We start from the raw sequence: 15,098 nt of genomic DNA, 5'->3' as shown, positions 1-15,098 counted from the left end.
TTGCATATATATTTACCTAACTGGTATTACTGGTATACTGATGATTTTTATGTTCAGTCAGTGTTAAATATGTTATTCACATTTACTGAAGCATTAAAAGTCTATTTTTAGTGTTTCTGATTTAGTATGTAACTCTAAAAAAGTAAGGTATGATTTATGATTTATATTAAACACTTTTGTACTCACGAGATTCAACAGTCAGTGTGATTCCTCTCCCAAAGATGATCTTGTACGGACTTGTACCAGTCACACAACAAGAAGCTCCATAACACAAACTGAGCAAAGGGATGGACTGAGCTGCTGAGATCTTAATTCTAAACATTCATATTCAGATTTGATTTAATCATCACCTCACATGTTTTTACACTTTGCTGTGTGATTTGTCCTCACATGATAATGTGCATTAAAGTAAAAGGATTATACTGGTGATGCTGGTCATGATTCACATATATTAGGTTTTAATGAATCAGTTCATCAGCATGCACTGTGTTTAAATATAAATATAAATAAAATCATGTTCCACTGCATATAATTACTTACTGGTTTCAATGGTTAATCTGGTCCCACTGCCAAAGAAGATCTTATTAGCATTGCCAGTATTCACACAGCATGAAGCTCCATAACACAAACTCTGCATGTGACCAACTGTGATCCACTTATATCTTTGTAAAATAAAGGAAATCAAATTTCTAATATTAAGATTTGAGCTTTATTCACTTTTGTATTTCAGATTATTTCTAAAGAACGCTCATTTGAGTTTTCCCCTGTTATTAATAGATTACTACTTCTTAATCAACTTAAACCTTTATTAGCTCTGTGAGCTGTTATTACACCACAGCATCATGTAGATCAAACAAAAACTCTTAATTTGTGAAAATTTGATGTTTTGAAGTTTTCCGCTTGACAACAGTGTTATATATTTCTGGTTTGGTGAGAGATATATTAACCCTGATTTTCATAAATATCAGAATTCAAATGGTTTCAATGATAGTTTTAGTTCCGCTTCCAAAGAAGATCTTATCCTGACTTTTAGCAAACACAAAACCATATATTCTACTTTACTGACATTTTCAGTTTCTCAGCTTAATATTTCCTGATTTTCCTTCATGGACCTGAGTCAAGTTACTTACTTGGTTCAACAGTTAATCTGGTTCCACTTCCAAAGATAAGCTTGTATCCACTGCCACTCGTCACACAACATAAACTCACCACTGACTTTGACTCAGCTCAGGAAGATCATAAAGAATATCTCTTACAGAATTTATGCTCTTGCATGTTGATATAAATGTTACGAATTATTTCTCAACATTTACCAAATTAATCATGTTGATTTGTTAAATACAGTTAAGCTGTGCTTTAAAAGTATTTTGTATTTATAATCAATAACAGTACTCACTGGGTTCAACCAATAATCTGCTTCCTCGTCCAAATATCATCTTAGTCGCACCAACATTCACACAGCATGAAGCTCCATAACACAAACAGCTAATGGATCATGATGCTCTTGTTTCATTAGCTGCATAGTTTACTTTAACAAAACAAGCAAAGAACGACCGTGTGAGAAACATTAATAATCTGCAAATTTGGATTGTTGGTGTACAGCTGACATGAAGAACATTTATTTCCATATCAGTGAATTCTTTGTTGATAATGTGATAAAGATAACAAACGATTGTTTTTATTGTACTTTTGATAAAACTCAGATGAGACTTTAAAACTTTAGCATGAACCCTATGTTCAGTCAGAATAAGGTGTGATATAGTTTATGATTTATATGAAATGTTTCTTTTACTCACTGGATTCAACAGTCAGTGTGATTCCTCTCCCAAAGAAGATCTTATTCTGATTTGTAGCAGTCACACAACAAGAAGCTCCATAACACAAACTCAGCAGAGCTAAAGATCAGAACTGATCAGAACTCTAAACATTCATATTCAGACACGATTAAATCATCGAGATCCTCTCACATGTTTTTACATGTTGCTCTGTTCTTTGACCTCACATGATTACACTGGTGATGCTGGTCATGATTCACGTATAATTAGGTTTTAATCAATCAGTCCATCAGCATGCACTGTGTTTAAAGATGATTCGATTTAAATATAAATACAAACAATATGTTCCACTGCATATAATTACTTAATTACTTAATTTCACTGTCTACAGATTTTGGTCTTTTATTACACAACATGATGTTTTGTGCATATAAAATCACAAATTTAATTACTTAGAATATTTTGGTGTGTACTTACTGGGTTCAACAATTAATCTGGTCCCCTTCCCAAATATCATCTTAGTTCCAGCTCCAGCATTCACACAGCACGAAGCTCCGCAACACAAACTGAGCACTGGTGAACTTCATTGATCAACAGCGATTTTGTCTCATTTAAGACATTTGTTTATTAGAAATACTGCCATCATTATTGCATATATATTTACCTAACTGGTATTACTGGTATACTGATGATTTTTATGTTCAGTCAGTGTTAAATATGTTATTCACATTTACTGAAGCATTAAAAGTCTATTTTTAGTGTTTCTGATTTAGTATGTAACTCTAAAAAAGTAAGGTATGATTTATGATTTATATTAAACACTTTTGTACTCACGAGATTCAACAGTCAGTGTGATTCCTCTCCCAAAGATGATCTTGTACGGACTTGCAGCAGTCACACAACAAGAAGCTCCATAACACAAACTGAGCAAAGGGATGGACTGAGCTGCTGAGATCTTAATTCTAAACATTCATATTCAGATTTGATTTAATCATCACCTCACATGTTTTTACATTTTGCTGTGTGATTTGTCCTCACATGATAATGTGCATTAAAGTAAAATGATTATACTGGTGATGCTGGTCATGATTCACATATATTAGGTTTTAATGAATCAGTTCATCAGCATGCACTGTGTTTAAATATAAATATAAATAAAATCATGTTCCACTGCATATAAATACTTACTGGTTTCAATGGTTAATCTGGTCCCACTCCCAAAGAAGATCTTATTAGCATTGCCAGTATTCACACAGCATGAAGCTCCATAACACAAACTCTGCATGTGACCAACTGTGATCCACTTATATCTTTGTAAAATAAAGGAAATCAGATTTCTAATATTAAGATTTGAGCTTTATTCACTTTTGTATTTCAGATTATTTCTAAAGAACGCTCATTTGAGTTTCCCCCTGTTATTAATAGATTAGTACTTCTTAATCAACTTAAACCTTTATTAGCTCTGTGAGCTGTTATTACACCACAGCATCATGTAGATCAAACAAAAACTCTTAATTTGTGAAAATTTGATGTTTTGAAGTTTTCCGCTTGACAACAGTGTTATATATTTCTGGTTTGGTGAGAGATATATTAACCCTGATTTTCATAAATATCAGAATTCAAATGGTTTCAATGATAGTTTTAGTTCCGCTTCCAAAGAAGATCTTATCCTGACTTTTAGCAAAGACAAAACCATATATTCTACTTTACTGACATTTTCAGTTTCTCAGCTTAATATTTCCTGATTTTCCTTCATGGACCTGAGTCAAGTTACTTACTTGGTTCAACAGTTAATCTGGTTCCACTTCCAAAGATAAGTTTGTATCCACTGCTAGATGTCACACAACATAACGACCCACAACACAAACTCACCACTGACTTTGACTCAGCTCAAAAATATCTCTTACTGAATTTATTGTCATACGAGCTTACATAAATATTTTAGCTGGGTGCTGCTGATTTTTATTTTTTATCTTTTATCTTTATTTTTATCTACAATTGTTGTTGTTGTTTTCATGTTACAAGCGTTGTGTGTAACAGAGCAGTCGTTAGCCTTAAGAGTCCATTTCTAACACTGACACCAAATAACTGGAAATGTTTTGTTTTTTCAAAGAGCTCATTATATCTTATACGTTTGACTTGCTGACGTGAGTCCATAAAAGGAAAGATGTGATTTGCATTTTTGTCACATGAACTGTGTCAGATTATTCAATATTCAAATGCATTTGCAGATTTGTTATTATAAAATCTCTCCATCAAATATATCACATGTATATAGAATTTTAAAGTGAACTGAGCTTTTGTTTGTGTTCCAGTGATTACGTTGTTATTTTATTTATTTTATATTTACAGTTGTCATTTTAACACTGATTATAATCAATAACAGTACTCACTGGGTTCAATCAATAATCTGCTTCCTCGTCCAAATGTCATCTTAGTTCCACCAACATTCACACAGCATGAAGCTCAGTAACACAAACAGCTAAACCAGGATTTTCATGTTTCGCAAACACGTTGATGTTTTCATTAAAATAACTACTGTAAAAATCTGCAAGCTTAGATTTATGATGTACAGCTGATACTAAAATTAGTTATTTTTATATCACTAAATTCTTTATTCAGGTCAAAGATAAGAGTCAAACAAACTGTATTTATTGTACTTTTGATGAAACTCAGATGAGACTTTAAAACTTTAACATGAACACTATGTTCAGTCAGAATAAGGTGTGATATAGTTTATGATTTATGTGAAATGTTTCTTTTACTCACTGGATTCAACAGTCAGTGTGATTCCTCTCCCAAAGAAGATCTTATTCTGACTTGCACCAGTCACACAACAAGAAGCTCCATAACACAAACTGAGCAGAGCTAAAGATCAGAACTGAGACGTGAACTCTAAACATTCATATTCAGACGCGATTAAATCATCGAGATCCTCTCACATGTTTTTACATGTTGCTCTGTTCTTTGACCTCACATGATTACACTGGTGATGCTGGTCATGATTCACGTATAATTAGGTTTTAATCAATCAGTCCATCAGCATGCACTGTGTTTAAATATAAATACATAAATAAAATCATGTTCCACTGCATATAATTACTTACTGGTTTCAATGATTAATCTGGTCCCACTCCCAAACAAGATCCTATAAGCATTGCCAGTATTCACACAGCATGAAGCTTCATAACATAAACTCTGTGATCCGTATTTGCAGAATATAGAAAATTAAATTTTTCATATTAAGATGTGAGCTTTTTTAGATTTTGTATCATGAAGTGTGTGATTCACACAAAAAATTATTGTATTTATAGTAGTAACCCAACATGAACTCCATCAAATAAATTAGCTGTGGATCTATTTTAGTGTTATTTAGAAAATAATAATTTCATATATTTATTTAGTTTTTTAATCCAAAGATTAATGCAAATCCATTGAGTAAAACCTTTATAATATATATATGAGTGACTATACTTTATCCTGCAAATACGATGACATTGTGTTTTCCACAACAGTGTTATGTTACTGGTTATATGGTTTTACTATTATTATTATTAATATGAAAACTTACTGGCTTCAGTGTTTAGCCGGGTTCCACTGCCAAAGAATATCTTATACTGATTTGCACCAGTTGTCACACAGCATGAACCCCCATTACACAAAGTCCCAGTAAGGAACTGAACCAAACACATAGAAACCAGTAACATTTTACAGTTTCATGAAAAGCAATTGTACTAAAGTGTTTCTACAGTAAAGGTAAATGTACTTAACTGATGTTAACAGTGGTTTGAATTTATTACAGATAAACTGCACTCAGTGCTGCTTTCAGAGGCATCTCTATGGTAATATAAATAATAATTATAATCGATGTCAAAGCACTTACTGGGCTCAGCTGTTAATCTGATCCCTCTTCCAAAGATCAGCTTATTCTGGTTTGAATTAGTCACACAACATGACACACCAGCACACAAACCAGTAACTGACAGGAGCCAACAACAGTTAAAACAATTTGAATGAAAAGACTCAACTAACTTTACTTGTTTGTCTTCTAACTCATCCTTCTTTAAACACACGGCTGACTTGTTTACTCAGTTATTTCTAAAATGATTTTCAAACATTATATTTTTTTAAATCAATTCCACTCAAGTTACTTCAAATTGTAACTTTTAAAAATGATTATTATAATACCGCAACTACACACAAACTGGGCTACTGTTTTTTGTTTGTTTGTTTGTTTGTTTGTTTGTTTTTTGTTTTTTGTTTGTTTGTTTGTTGTTTGTTTAAAGGTAAAAACAATTTCTAAGCATATTTCATGCTAAACCATTAAAACATATATCAGCACTTACTGGGTTCAGTGGTTAATCTGGTTCCACTTCCAAAAATGATCTTATAACCACCTCCAGTTTTCACACAACATGACGCTCCAGCACATAAACTGTGCTGTAACATCAGACGCCTTTAGAAATGCTTTTTCTCCTCTCAGAGTGAGGATATGTCAAAACTGTATTTATATTATATTATATTATATATTATGCATCTATATTTAGTAGAAATACTGTGTAAAGTCATAACATCCACTTTTATTTTGTATCTTTGTGTCTTATTTTTGTATTTCAAAGTAAATGTGCTTTGGGTAAGATTTCTTTTTAAATTGACAAATGTTCAAATTTCAGCATGTCAGCCACTGACACTGACACATCTGCTTCATCTTTAGGGAATTTCCTGCGTAACCTGCTTTTGTATTAAAAATATGATTCTAAATGTTTACTTTTTACTTACTTTGTTCAATATTTAGTCTGGTTCCTCTTCCAAAGGTAAGTTTCTGTAAGCCAGCATTCACACAGCATGAAGCTCCCTCACACAAACTGAATCAAACTCCGTTCAGAGAATAAATTCGACTCTGATGAGCTTTTTGTACGAGTGTTTGGTTTTTCTGTCAAATTGGTGTATAATTTTTCCATTTAGTGCAAACTTAAACATTAGTTTTACATTTTAATCACTTTTCAGTTTCTACAAAACAATTGGAGGTCAGAGAGTTTGCAGCTATCCTTTTGTTGCTTATTAGATTATTATTGGTTTACTTGCACTCATATACATGAACAATAAACTTACAGGTTTGAATGGTTAATCTGGTTCCACGTCCAAAGATGAGCTTGTTTGTATTTTGAGTCACACACAGTGAAACTCTGTTGCACAAACTCAAAGCCGTTCACATGTGAGACTGGTGAAGAATATTCAGCTAATATAAGTTTGAAATAAGGTTTTATTTGTTTGTATTTTTATAGCAACCTTTCCTTAACAAACTGTATTTGCTTATTATTATTTATCAATAGCAGTACTTACTGGGTTCAATCAGTAATCTGGTTCCAGTTCCAAAAAGGAGTTTAAACTGATTCCCAGTAGACACACAATGTGATGCTACACAACAAAAACCCAGCAGTGGCCCTTTACTACTCAGAACAACTTTGTAACACAACAGTTAGCTCTCATTGTGTAATTGTCATTGTTCAAGATCTGCATCTTATTTACAATATGAAGGAAAACAACTTTGGTTTCATGAACCTCTTTAACACACAAACAAAAGGTAAAATATTATTCTGCTGTCTGATGTTCTACTGAAGGGAACTGGATTTAAGTTTCAATCAAAGTAATCTTCTGTTATGTGTCCATAGAAAAACCTGCAGTGAGTTCTTCCTACTATTGCTTGTATATTATAAATATAAACTTTACATTACTTACAAGATGTATTTGCGTTGAGTTTTAACACTTTGAACATATTTATTATGCAGAAACACAAACTGACTTACTGTCATTAACATATAGTTCGGTGCCGCGTCCAAAGATAAGCTTGTTTGCACTCCCGCTGTATGTCCCACAGTCTGCAGCCTCAGCACATTAACCTGACTGACTGCAGCAAACTGACAGTGTTTATGAAAAGCATTAATACTGTTTCATTTTGTATTAAATCTTTTTGTTTAAATAATTACATTTATTTATACTAACAAGCAAATTCTTGGTGAAATATAGAGGGTTTCAAAAATAACCGAAAACATCAACTTTAAAGTTTCCCAAACAAAGTGGAAACATCAGTGTCATCATCACCTTTTTAAAGCTAAATCTTCAACAAGATCGAGTCAGGTTAAGTTTATGTTAAGGAGATAAAATCTGTCTCTTCTTTGCTCTCAAAGATTTCCAAAATAACAAACTTCTGGAGGGCAGTGCTGCTGTTTATATTATCCATCAATAAAAAGCATTAACGTTAATCAAAGTGTTTGCAGTAATGAAAATAATTTTTAGTAATCCTTTCATGCACTTACTGGGTTCAATCATCAGGCTGGTGCCGCTTCCAAAGGTGATCTTATATGCACCAGTATTCACACAGCATGAAGCACTGAGACCAAAACTAAACCATTCACACAAGCATGTTTTTACATTTGATACTTTACAGGAAAATCCTGTCTGTAAATCGTAACTTTAAATTTCATTTAAGATGTTGATTTGACTTTTTTTTTTTTGCACTTTGAATGATTTTTATACTTTGATTGTATAATAAAATTTGTCTTTTTTCTTTTCATGCACTCAGTGTTTCACCACTAAACCAAAGAGTTGAACTTACTGTCATTAATGAATAATTGAGTGCCACTGCCAAAGATCACCCTGTAGTTCCCACCAGTGTTTGTCCCACAGTCTGCAGCCTCAGCACATTAACCTGACTGACTGCAGCACACTGACAGTGTTTATAAAGATCATTAATACTGTTTTAGCTTTATATTGAATCCTTTTGTCTAAATAATTACATTTAATGAAACTAATAAACACATTCTTTGCTGAAATATGCAGTAGATGTAAGTTGGACGTGTTTGTACTGCACTGATGTGTCTTTGTTTAATGCACATTCAACATGCACAGATTCAGCTTATTTTAATGTTTTCAAATAAACTAGTTTCTCATTTGGTTTACTGGATGTCTTTAAAAGTTTCACTACATTTAAAGTGAGTTTGCACATACATATGTATGTATGTAAGTATTGATATATTAAATGATGAATGTTAGATTTACTTACTGGGCTCAACATTTAATCTGGTTCCCTTTGCAAAGATGAACCTGCTTCCAGTATTCACACAGCATGAAGCAGCAGAGCCAAAACACAGTGATGAACTCATCCAAACTGCATTATGTGACCTTTGACCTGCTGTTTAGTTATTATACACCATTAAAATATTGATTTTAAAAACTTTTGAACATTTGTTTTATGATCCACATGTGAGTAATCGTCAGTTAAGGTGCATTGATGATGTATATCACTTCATACTTCATGTACTTGGGTTTCCATCACTAAAAGAACTGAACTGAACTTACTGTCAGTAACGTAGAGTTTAGTCCCACGTCCAAAGATAATCTTGTTGCTACCACTGCTGTATGTCACACAGCATGAAGCTGCAGCGCATAAACCTGACGCACTCAGTGTTTCCAAAATAACCAAAAACATCAACTTCAAAGTTGAAGTGGAAACATCAATGTCATCATGACCTTTTTAAAGCTACATTTTAACAAATTTCACTTTCAGTTAATCAATAAAGATAAAATCTGTCTCTACTTTGCTCTCAAAGATTTCCAAATGAACAAACTTCTGGAGGGCAGTGCTGCTGTTTATATTACAGTGACGTTATAAATGTGTATCTTTCAATAACAATGCATTAAAGTCCAAAGATTAGCAGTAATAACAATGTTTCTGGGTGATCCTTTCATGCACTTACTGGGTTCAATCATCAGGCTGGTGCCGCTTCCAAAGGTGATCTTATATGTACCAGTATTCACACAGCATGAAGCACTGAGACCAAAACCAGTGACAAACTGAACCAGGCTCCATTCACACAACTGTGTTTTTACATTTGATACTTTACATGAAAATGCTGCATTTAAGATGCTGATGTTAACTTGTTTTTGCACTTTGTAGGATTTTTAATGAATAATTAAAGTATTTTGTTCATGCACTCAGTGTTTCACCACTAAACCAAAAGAATTGAACTTACTGTCATTAATGAATAATTGAGCGCCACTGCCAAAGATCACCTTGTAGTTCCCACTGCCGTATGTCCCACAGTCTGCAGCCTCAGCACATTAACCTGACTTACTTACAAATACAGCCTAAAATACCGTTAATCCCATTCAAATGGCTACAAAGAGTCTGAATATAATGTGACTACAATGTTACCCTAATAGTTACTATATTACTCTGTTAGTTTGGTTCTGCATCACAGAGGTGATTTACATTCTTTTTGTTTGTATTCCTCACTGAGATAATAAGTCTGGATATAAAACAAGGAGCAGCTGTGCGTGCACATCAAATATACAAGATAACCCAAACATCATGTCTGCTTGTACATGTGTAAGTAAGAAAACTCGTTTCTGAACTGAACTTACTGTCGTTAATGAAAAGCTTAGTGCCACGTCCAAAGATGAGCTTGTTTAAACCAGAGCCAGATGTCACACAGTGTCAAGCCTCAGTGCAAAAGTCTACAACTACACAGATCTACTCAAACCTGCACCGTAACTTAAAAAAATAATAAAAGTTTCGAGATAAGTCTATTATTATCTACTTTATTGAGTTATCTCATAAAAAGCCAAAGTATGCACTAAGATTTTGTTTAAATGCAGTGAAAGGAACAGCATCTTAAAAATGTTTGAAGGTCATCTGTCTAATCACTAAAATCATACTGAAAAGCTGCTGTGTGTCATTTTCTAAATATTTCACCTACTGTTGTTTTGTTACAAGTTCCTTTAAAAAAAACTTCCATATAAATAATATTTTAAGTTGTATCAGAACTTACCAGGTTCAACGGTTAACCTGGTTCCTGCTGCAAACAACAGCTTTTGCCCAGAATTCACACATCATGAAACTCCAGAACACAAACCCAGCATCAACTGAGCCAAGCATTTAGGAAATATATAGATGTATGTATAAATATATTTAACATTAAAACACTGCAAATATGTTTCAACAGCTGTTTATTTTAATGTTATTGAGTATGGCATAAGCTCCTTTTTGTGTTTTCCTTTTTTTATTGCTAGTGTTTGTATTATTGGAAGATTAGATGTTTTGTTTTTTGTTTTCATTTATAAACTCCATAAATGGCTGTAAATGTTGTTTTTAACCTGAACTAACTTCACTTCAAATGACCAGTTTACCTGACCGTTTACAATAATACATGCAATTACATTTTTCACTTACTGGGTTCAATGAGTAAACTGGTTCCTCTGCCAAAGATGATCTTAGCTGCACCTCCAGTATTCACACAGCATGAAGCACTGGGACCAAAACCAGTGACAAACTAAACCAGGCTCCATTCACACAGCCATGTTTTTCACCATTAAAACCAAAGAATTGAACTTACTGTCATTAATGAATAATTGAGTGCCACTGCCAAAGATGATCTTGTTAACACCAGAGCCGTATGTCACACAGTGTCCAGCCTCAGCACATTAACCTGACTTACTTACAAATACAGCCTAAAATACCGTTAATCCCATTCAAATGGATGCAAAGAGTCTGAATATAATGTGACTACAATGTTACCCTAATAGTTACTATATTACTCTGTTACTTTGGTTCTGCATCACTGAGGTGATTTACATTCTTTTTGTTTGTATTCTTCACTGAGATAATAAGTCTGGAAATAAAACAAGGAGCAGCTGTGCGTGCACATCAAATATACAAGATAACCCAAACATCATGTCTGCTTGTACATGTGTAAGTAAGAAAACTCGTTTCTGAACTGAACTTACTGTCGTTAATGAAAAGCTTAGTGCCACGTCCAAAGATGAGCTTGGTTAAACCAGAGCCAGATGTCACACAGTGTCAAGCCTCAGTGCAAAAATCTACAACTACACAGACCGACTCAAACCTGCACTGTAATCCAATAACAACAATAATAATAATAATTTGGGAGATGAGCCATTCTCATCTGTTATTATCTACAATCCTTCTGGGCAGTGCTGCTTTTTAAATTACAGTGAAGTTGAACGTTTGTATATTTTAATACAAAGCATTAAAGTTACATTTAAATATTAGCAGTAATCATAATATTTCTTTGGTGTTTTGCGTTTTGTAGAATTCGTAATACTCTGAATGAATAAACAAAGTTGTTGTTTTTTCATGTACTGAGTTTTTCACCACTGAAAGAACAGAATTAAACTTACTGTCGTTAATGAATAATTTAGTGCCGCTGCCAAAGATGATCTTGTTAAAATTAGCTCCAGATGTCACACAGTGTCAACCCTCACTGCAAAAATCTAGAACTATAGACGTATTCAAACCTGCACCATAACTCCAGAAATAATATTATTTTGGAGATAAGTCTGTTATTTTCCACTTTATTGAGTATGTTGTTGCACATTAAGTTCATTTTGCACATTAAGCTCCTTTGTACATCCATCTACATCCACATCTGCATACCTTGCTTGTCTTCACTTACTTATTTTTGCACTCATTTATTTATCTTTAATTATTTTTATCCTTATTTATCTTGGTCCTTCAACCTAACTTGGCATTTGTGTTTGGACAGCAAAGGAAGAATTTCATTGCACAGAGAAAGACTATTTCCTCTGTGCACATGACAATAAACACTTTGAATCTTTAATCTATTGTATAATCTCCTTTTTATTTTTTGTTTTCCTTTTTATTGCTATTATTATTAGAAGAAGATTAGATGTTTTTTTTCATTCATAAGCTTCACAAATGGCTGTAAAAATTATTTTTTTTTTTTTAACTGGAACTAACTTCACTTAAAGTGGTCCGGTGGAAGACCAGTTTAGCTGACCGTTTACAATAATACATGTAATTACATTTTTCACTTACTGGGTTCAATGACTAATCTGGTTCCTCTGCCAAAGATGATCTTAGCTACACCTCCAGTATTCACACAGCATAAAGCACTGAGACCAAAACCAGTGACAAACTGAACCAGGCTCCATTCACACAACTGTGTTTTTACATTTGATACTTTACATGAAAATGCTGCATTTAAGATGCTGATGTTAAAATATTTTTGCACTTTGTAGGTTTTTTAATACTCTGAATAATTAATTAAAGTATTTTGTTCCATGTACTCAGTTTTTCACCACTGAAAGAACAGAATTAAACTTACTGTCATTAATGAATAATTTAGTGCCGCTGCCAAAGATGATCTTGTTAACAGCAGAGCCAGATGTCACACAGTGTCCAGCCTCAGTGCAAAAATATAGAACTATAGACGTATTCAAACCTGCACCTTAACTCCAAATAACAATAATAATTTTGGAGATAAGCCATTCTCTGCAATTATTAACTACTTTGTAAAAGTACTTTATTGTACTTTTATATCACAAAAAGGTTTGCAGTAAAAACTTTGCCTAAATGCACTGAAAGGAACAGCAACAACAGTTTAATCCGATCTGTCTTTAGTAATAAACATCATACTGAAAAATCACTGTGTTGAAAACATTACATTTGTTTTGTTACAAGTTCCTTTAAAAACCTTGCATATAAATAATATTTTAAGTTGTATCAGAACTTACCAGGTTCAACGGTTAATCTGGTTCCTGCTGCAAACAACAGCTTTTGCCCAGAATACACACAACATGAAACTCCATAACACAAACCCAGAGACAGCAACTGGACCACGCTTGTGTGTTTAAATTGGAGACTGTTGCAGAACATTACGGTCAAATAAGATTAATATTAATCATATTATTAATAAACATTTAACATTAACGACTGCTATAAATGTTTTATAATGACAAATCCTGAAAAACAATATTTCATTTTTATTATTTCATTATTGTTACTTTGTATGGTAAAATGTACTCAAAAACTAATTTACTTCATTATGTTTAAATTGGCGGCTGCACTTACTGGGTTCAATCAGTAATCTGGTTCCACTTCCAAAAATGAGCTTACGCTGGTTTCCAGTAGACACACAATGTGATGCTACACAACAAAAACCCAGCAGTGGCCGTCTGAACCCAGCCATTTAAGAAAACATCATTTTAACAACTGAGACCGTCCACTTTAAAGTTCAGATGGTTCTATTCAATCAGCTATGTGGTAAAAATTAACTCCAGAATAACCAGTTACCTCCCAGTATATGACTGCCATGTTTTCAGATCTGCATCTTATTTTTATATCTGAAGATAAAACAATATTTACTTTGTTTTATAAACTTCTTTTGTCAGACAAACAAAAGAAAAAACATTATTCATCTGACGTGATACTGAAGGCCAGCACTGACACTATGTCACAGTGATCTTAGATATTTTATGTATCCATAGAAACCTGTGTTTGGTCTTCACAGTATGATCAGTAATAACATTATTTCATGTGGACCAGTAAAACTTACTGGGTGCAACTGTTAATGTGGTTCCCTTTCCAAAGACGACCCTGTTTCCACCAGCGTCCTCACAGCCTGAAGCACGTTAACAAACACTGAGTAATAAGCTACACCAAAGCCTTCTGGGAAAACCAAAAGGCTGCTGTTTATACATTAAAACTTTATACTTTTAATAACTACTTTGATTTGTTTGTATTGAGTTTTATTTATTGAATTTTAAAGCTTTTTTATGAGGTCAGGATTTTACTTACTGTCACTGACATACAGTTTGGTGCCGCGTCCTAAGATGAGCTTATCTGTGTTGTAAGTCACACAGTCTAAAGCTGCAGCACACAAACCGGACTGACTGCAGCAAACTGCAAACTCTCTGTTTTAAAAATGTTCACAGTAACATCAAGAGCTCCAGAAAACAGACAATGATCATCAATCTAAACAAAAATGGTTTCCACCACTGAAACAGCAGGATTTTACTTACTGTCACTGACATACAGTTTGGTGCCGCGTCCAAAGATGAGCTTGTTAGTGCTGCTGTAAGTCACACAGTCTAAAGCTGCAGCACACAAACCGGACTGACTGCAGCAAACTCACCTTTTAAGCGCTAAATCTTTTGTTTTAACAAAAACATTTCAGTTAATCGATAAAGATAAAATCTGTCTCTACTTTGCTCTCAAAGATTTCCAAATGAACAAACTTCTGGAGGGCAGTGCTGCTGTTTACATTACAGTGACGTTATAAATGTGTATCTTTCAATAACAATGCATTAAAGTCCAAAGATTAGCAGTAATAACAATGTTTCTGGGTGATCCTTTCATGCACTTACTGGGTTCAATCATCAGGCTGGTGCCGCTTCCAAAGGTGATCTTATTTGTACCAGTATTCACACAGCATGAAGCACTGGGACCAAAACCAGTGACAAACTGAACCAGGCTCCATTCACACAACTGTGTTTTTACAT

General features: G+C 33.6%; 1 protein-coding gene across 1 annotated transcript in view; it reads right to left on the bottom strand.

Moving 5' to 3' along the window:
* LOC147307557 (M1-specific T cell receptor alpha chain-like) overlaps nucleotides 1-15,098 on the bottom strand; it is a 156,298-nt gene that overhangs the window by 19,607 nt on the left and 121,593 nt on the right. Inside the window, exon 4 of the mRNA XM_086271920.1 lies at nucleotides 6,122-6,172. Coding sequence (XP_086128046.1) covers nucleotides 6,122-6,172 — 51 coding nt within the window. The remainder of the gene's footprint in view (nucleotides 1-6,121; nucleotides 6,173-15,098) is intronic.

This window comes from Aulonocara sp. 'chitande type north' Nkhata Bay, linkage group LG18, assembly GCF_057382095.1.
Source record: "Aulonocara sp. 'chitande type north' Nkhata Bay isolate Kocher_YH1m ecotype deep benthic linkage group LG18, A_spYH_male_GT1.1, whole genome shotgun sequence".
In the NCBI taxonomy this organism is placed as follows: domain Eukaryota; kingdom Metazoa; phylum Chordata; class Actinopteri; order Cichliformes; family Cichlidae; genus Aulonocara; species Aulonocara sp. 'chitande type north' Nkhata Bay.
This window is presented reverse-complemented; position numbering and strand designations above follow the sequence as displayed.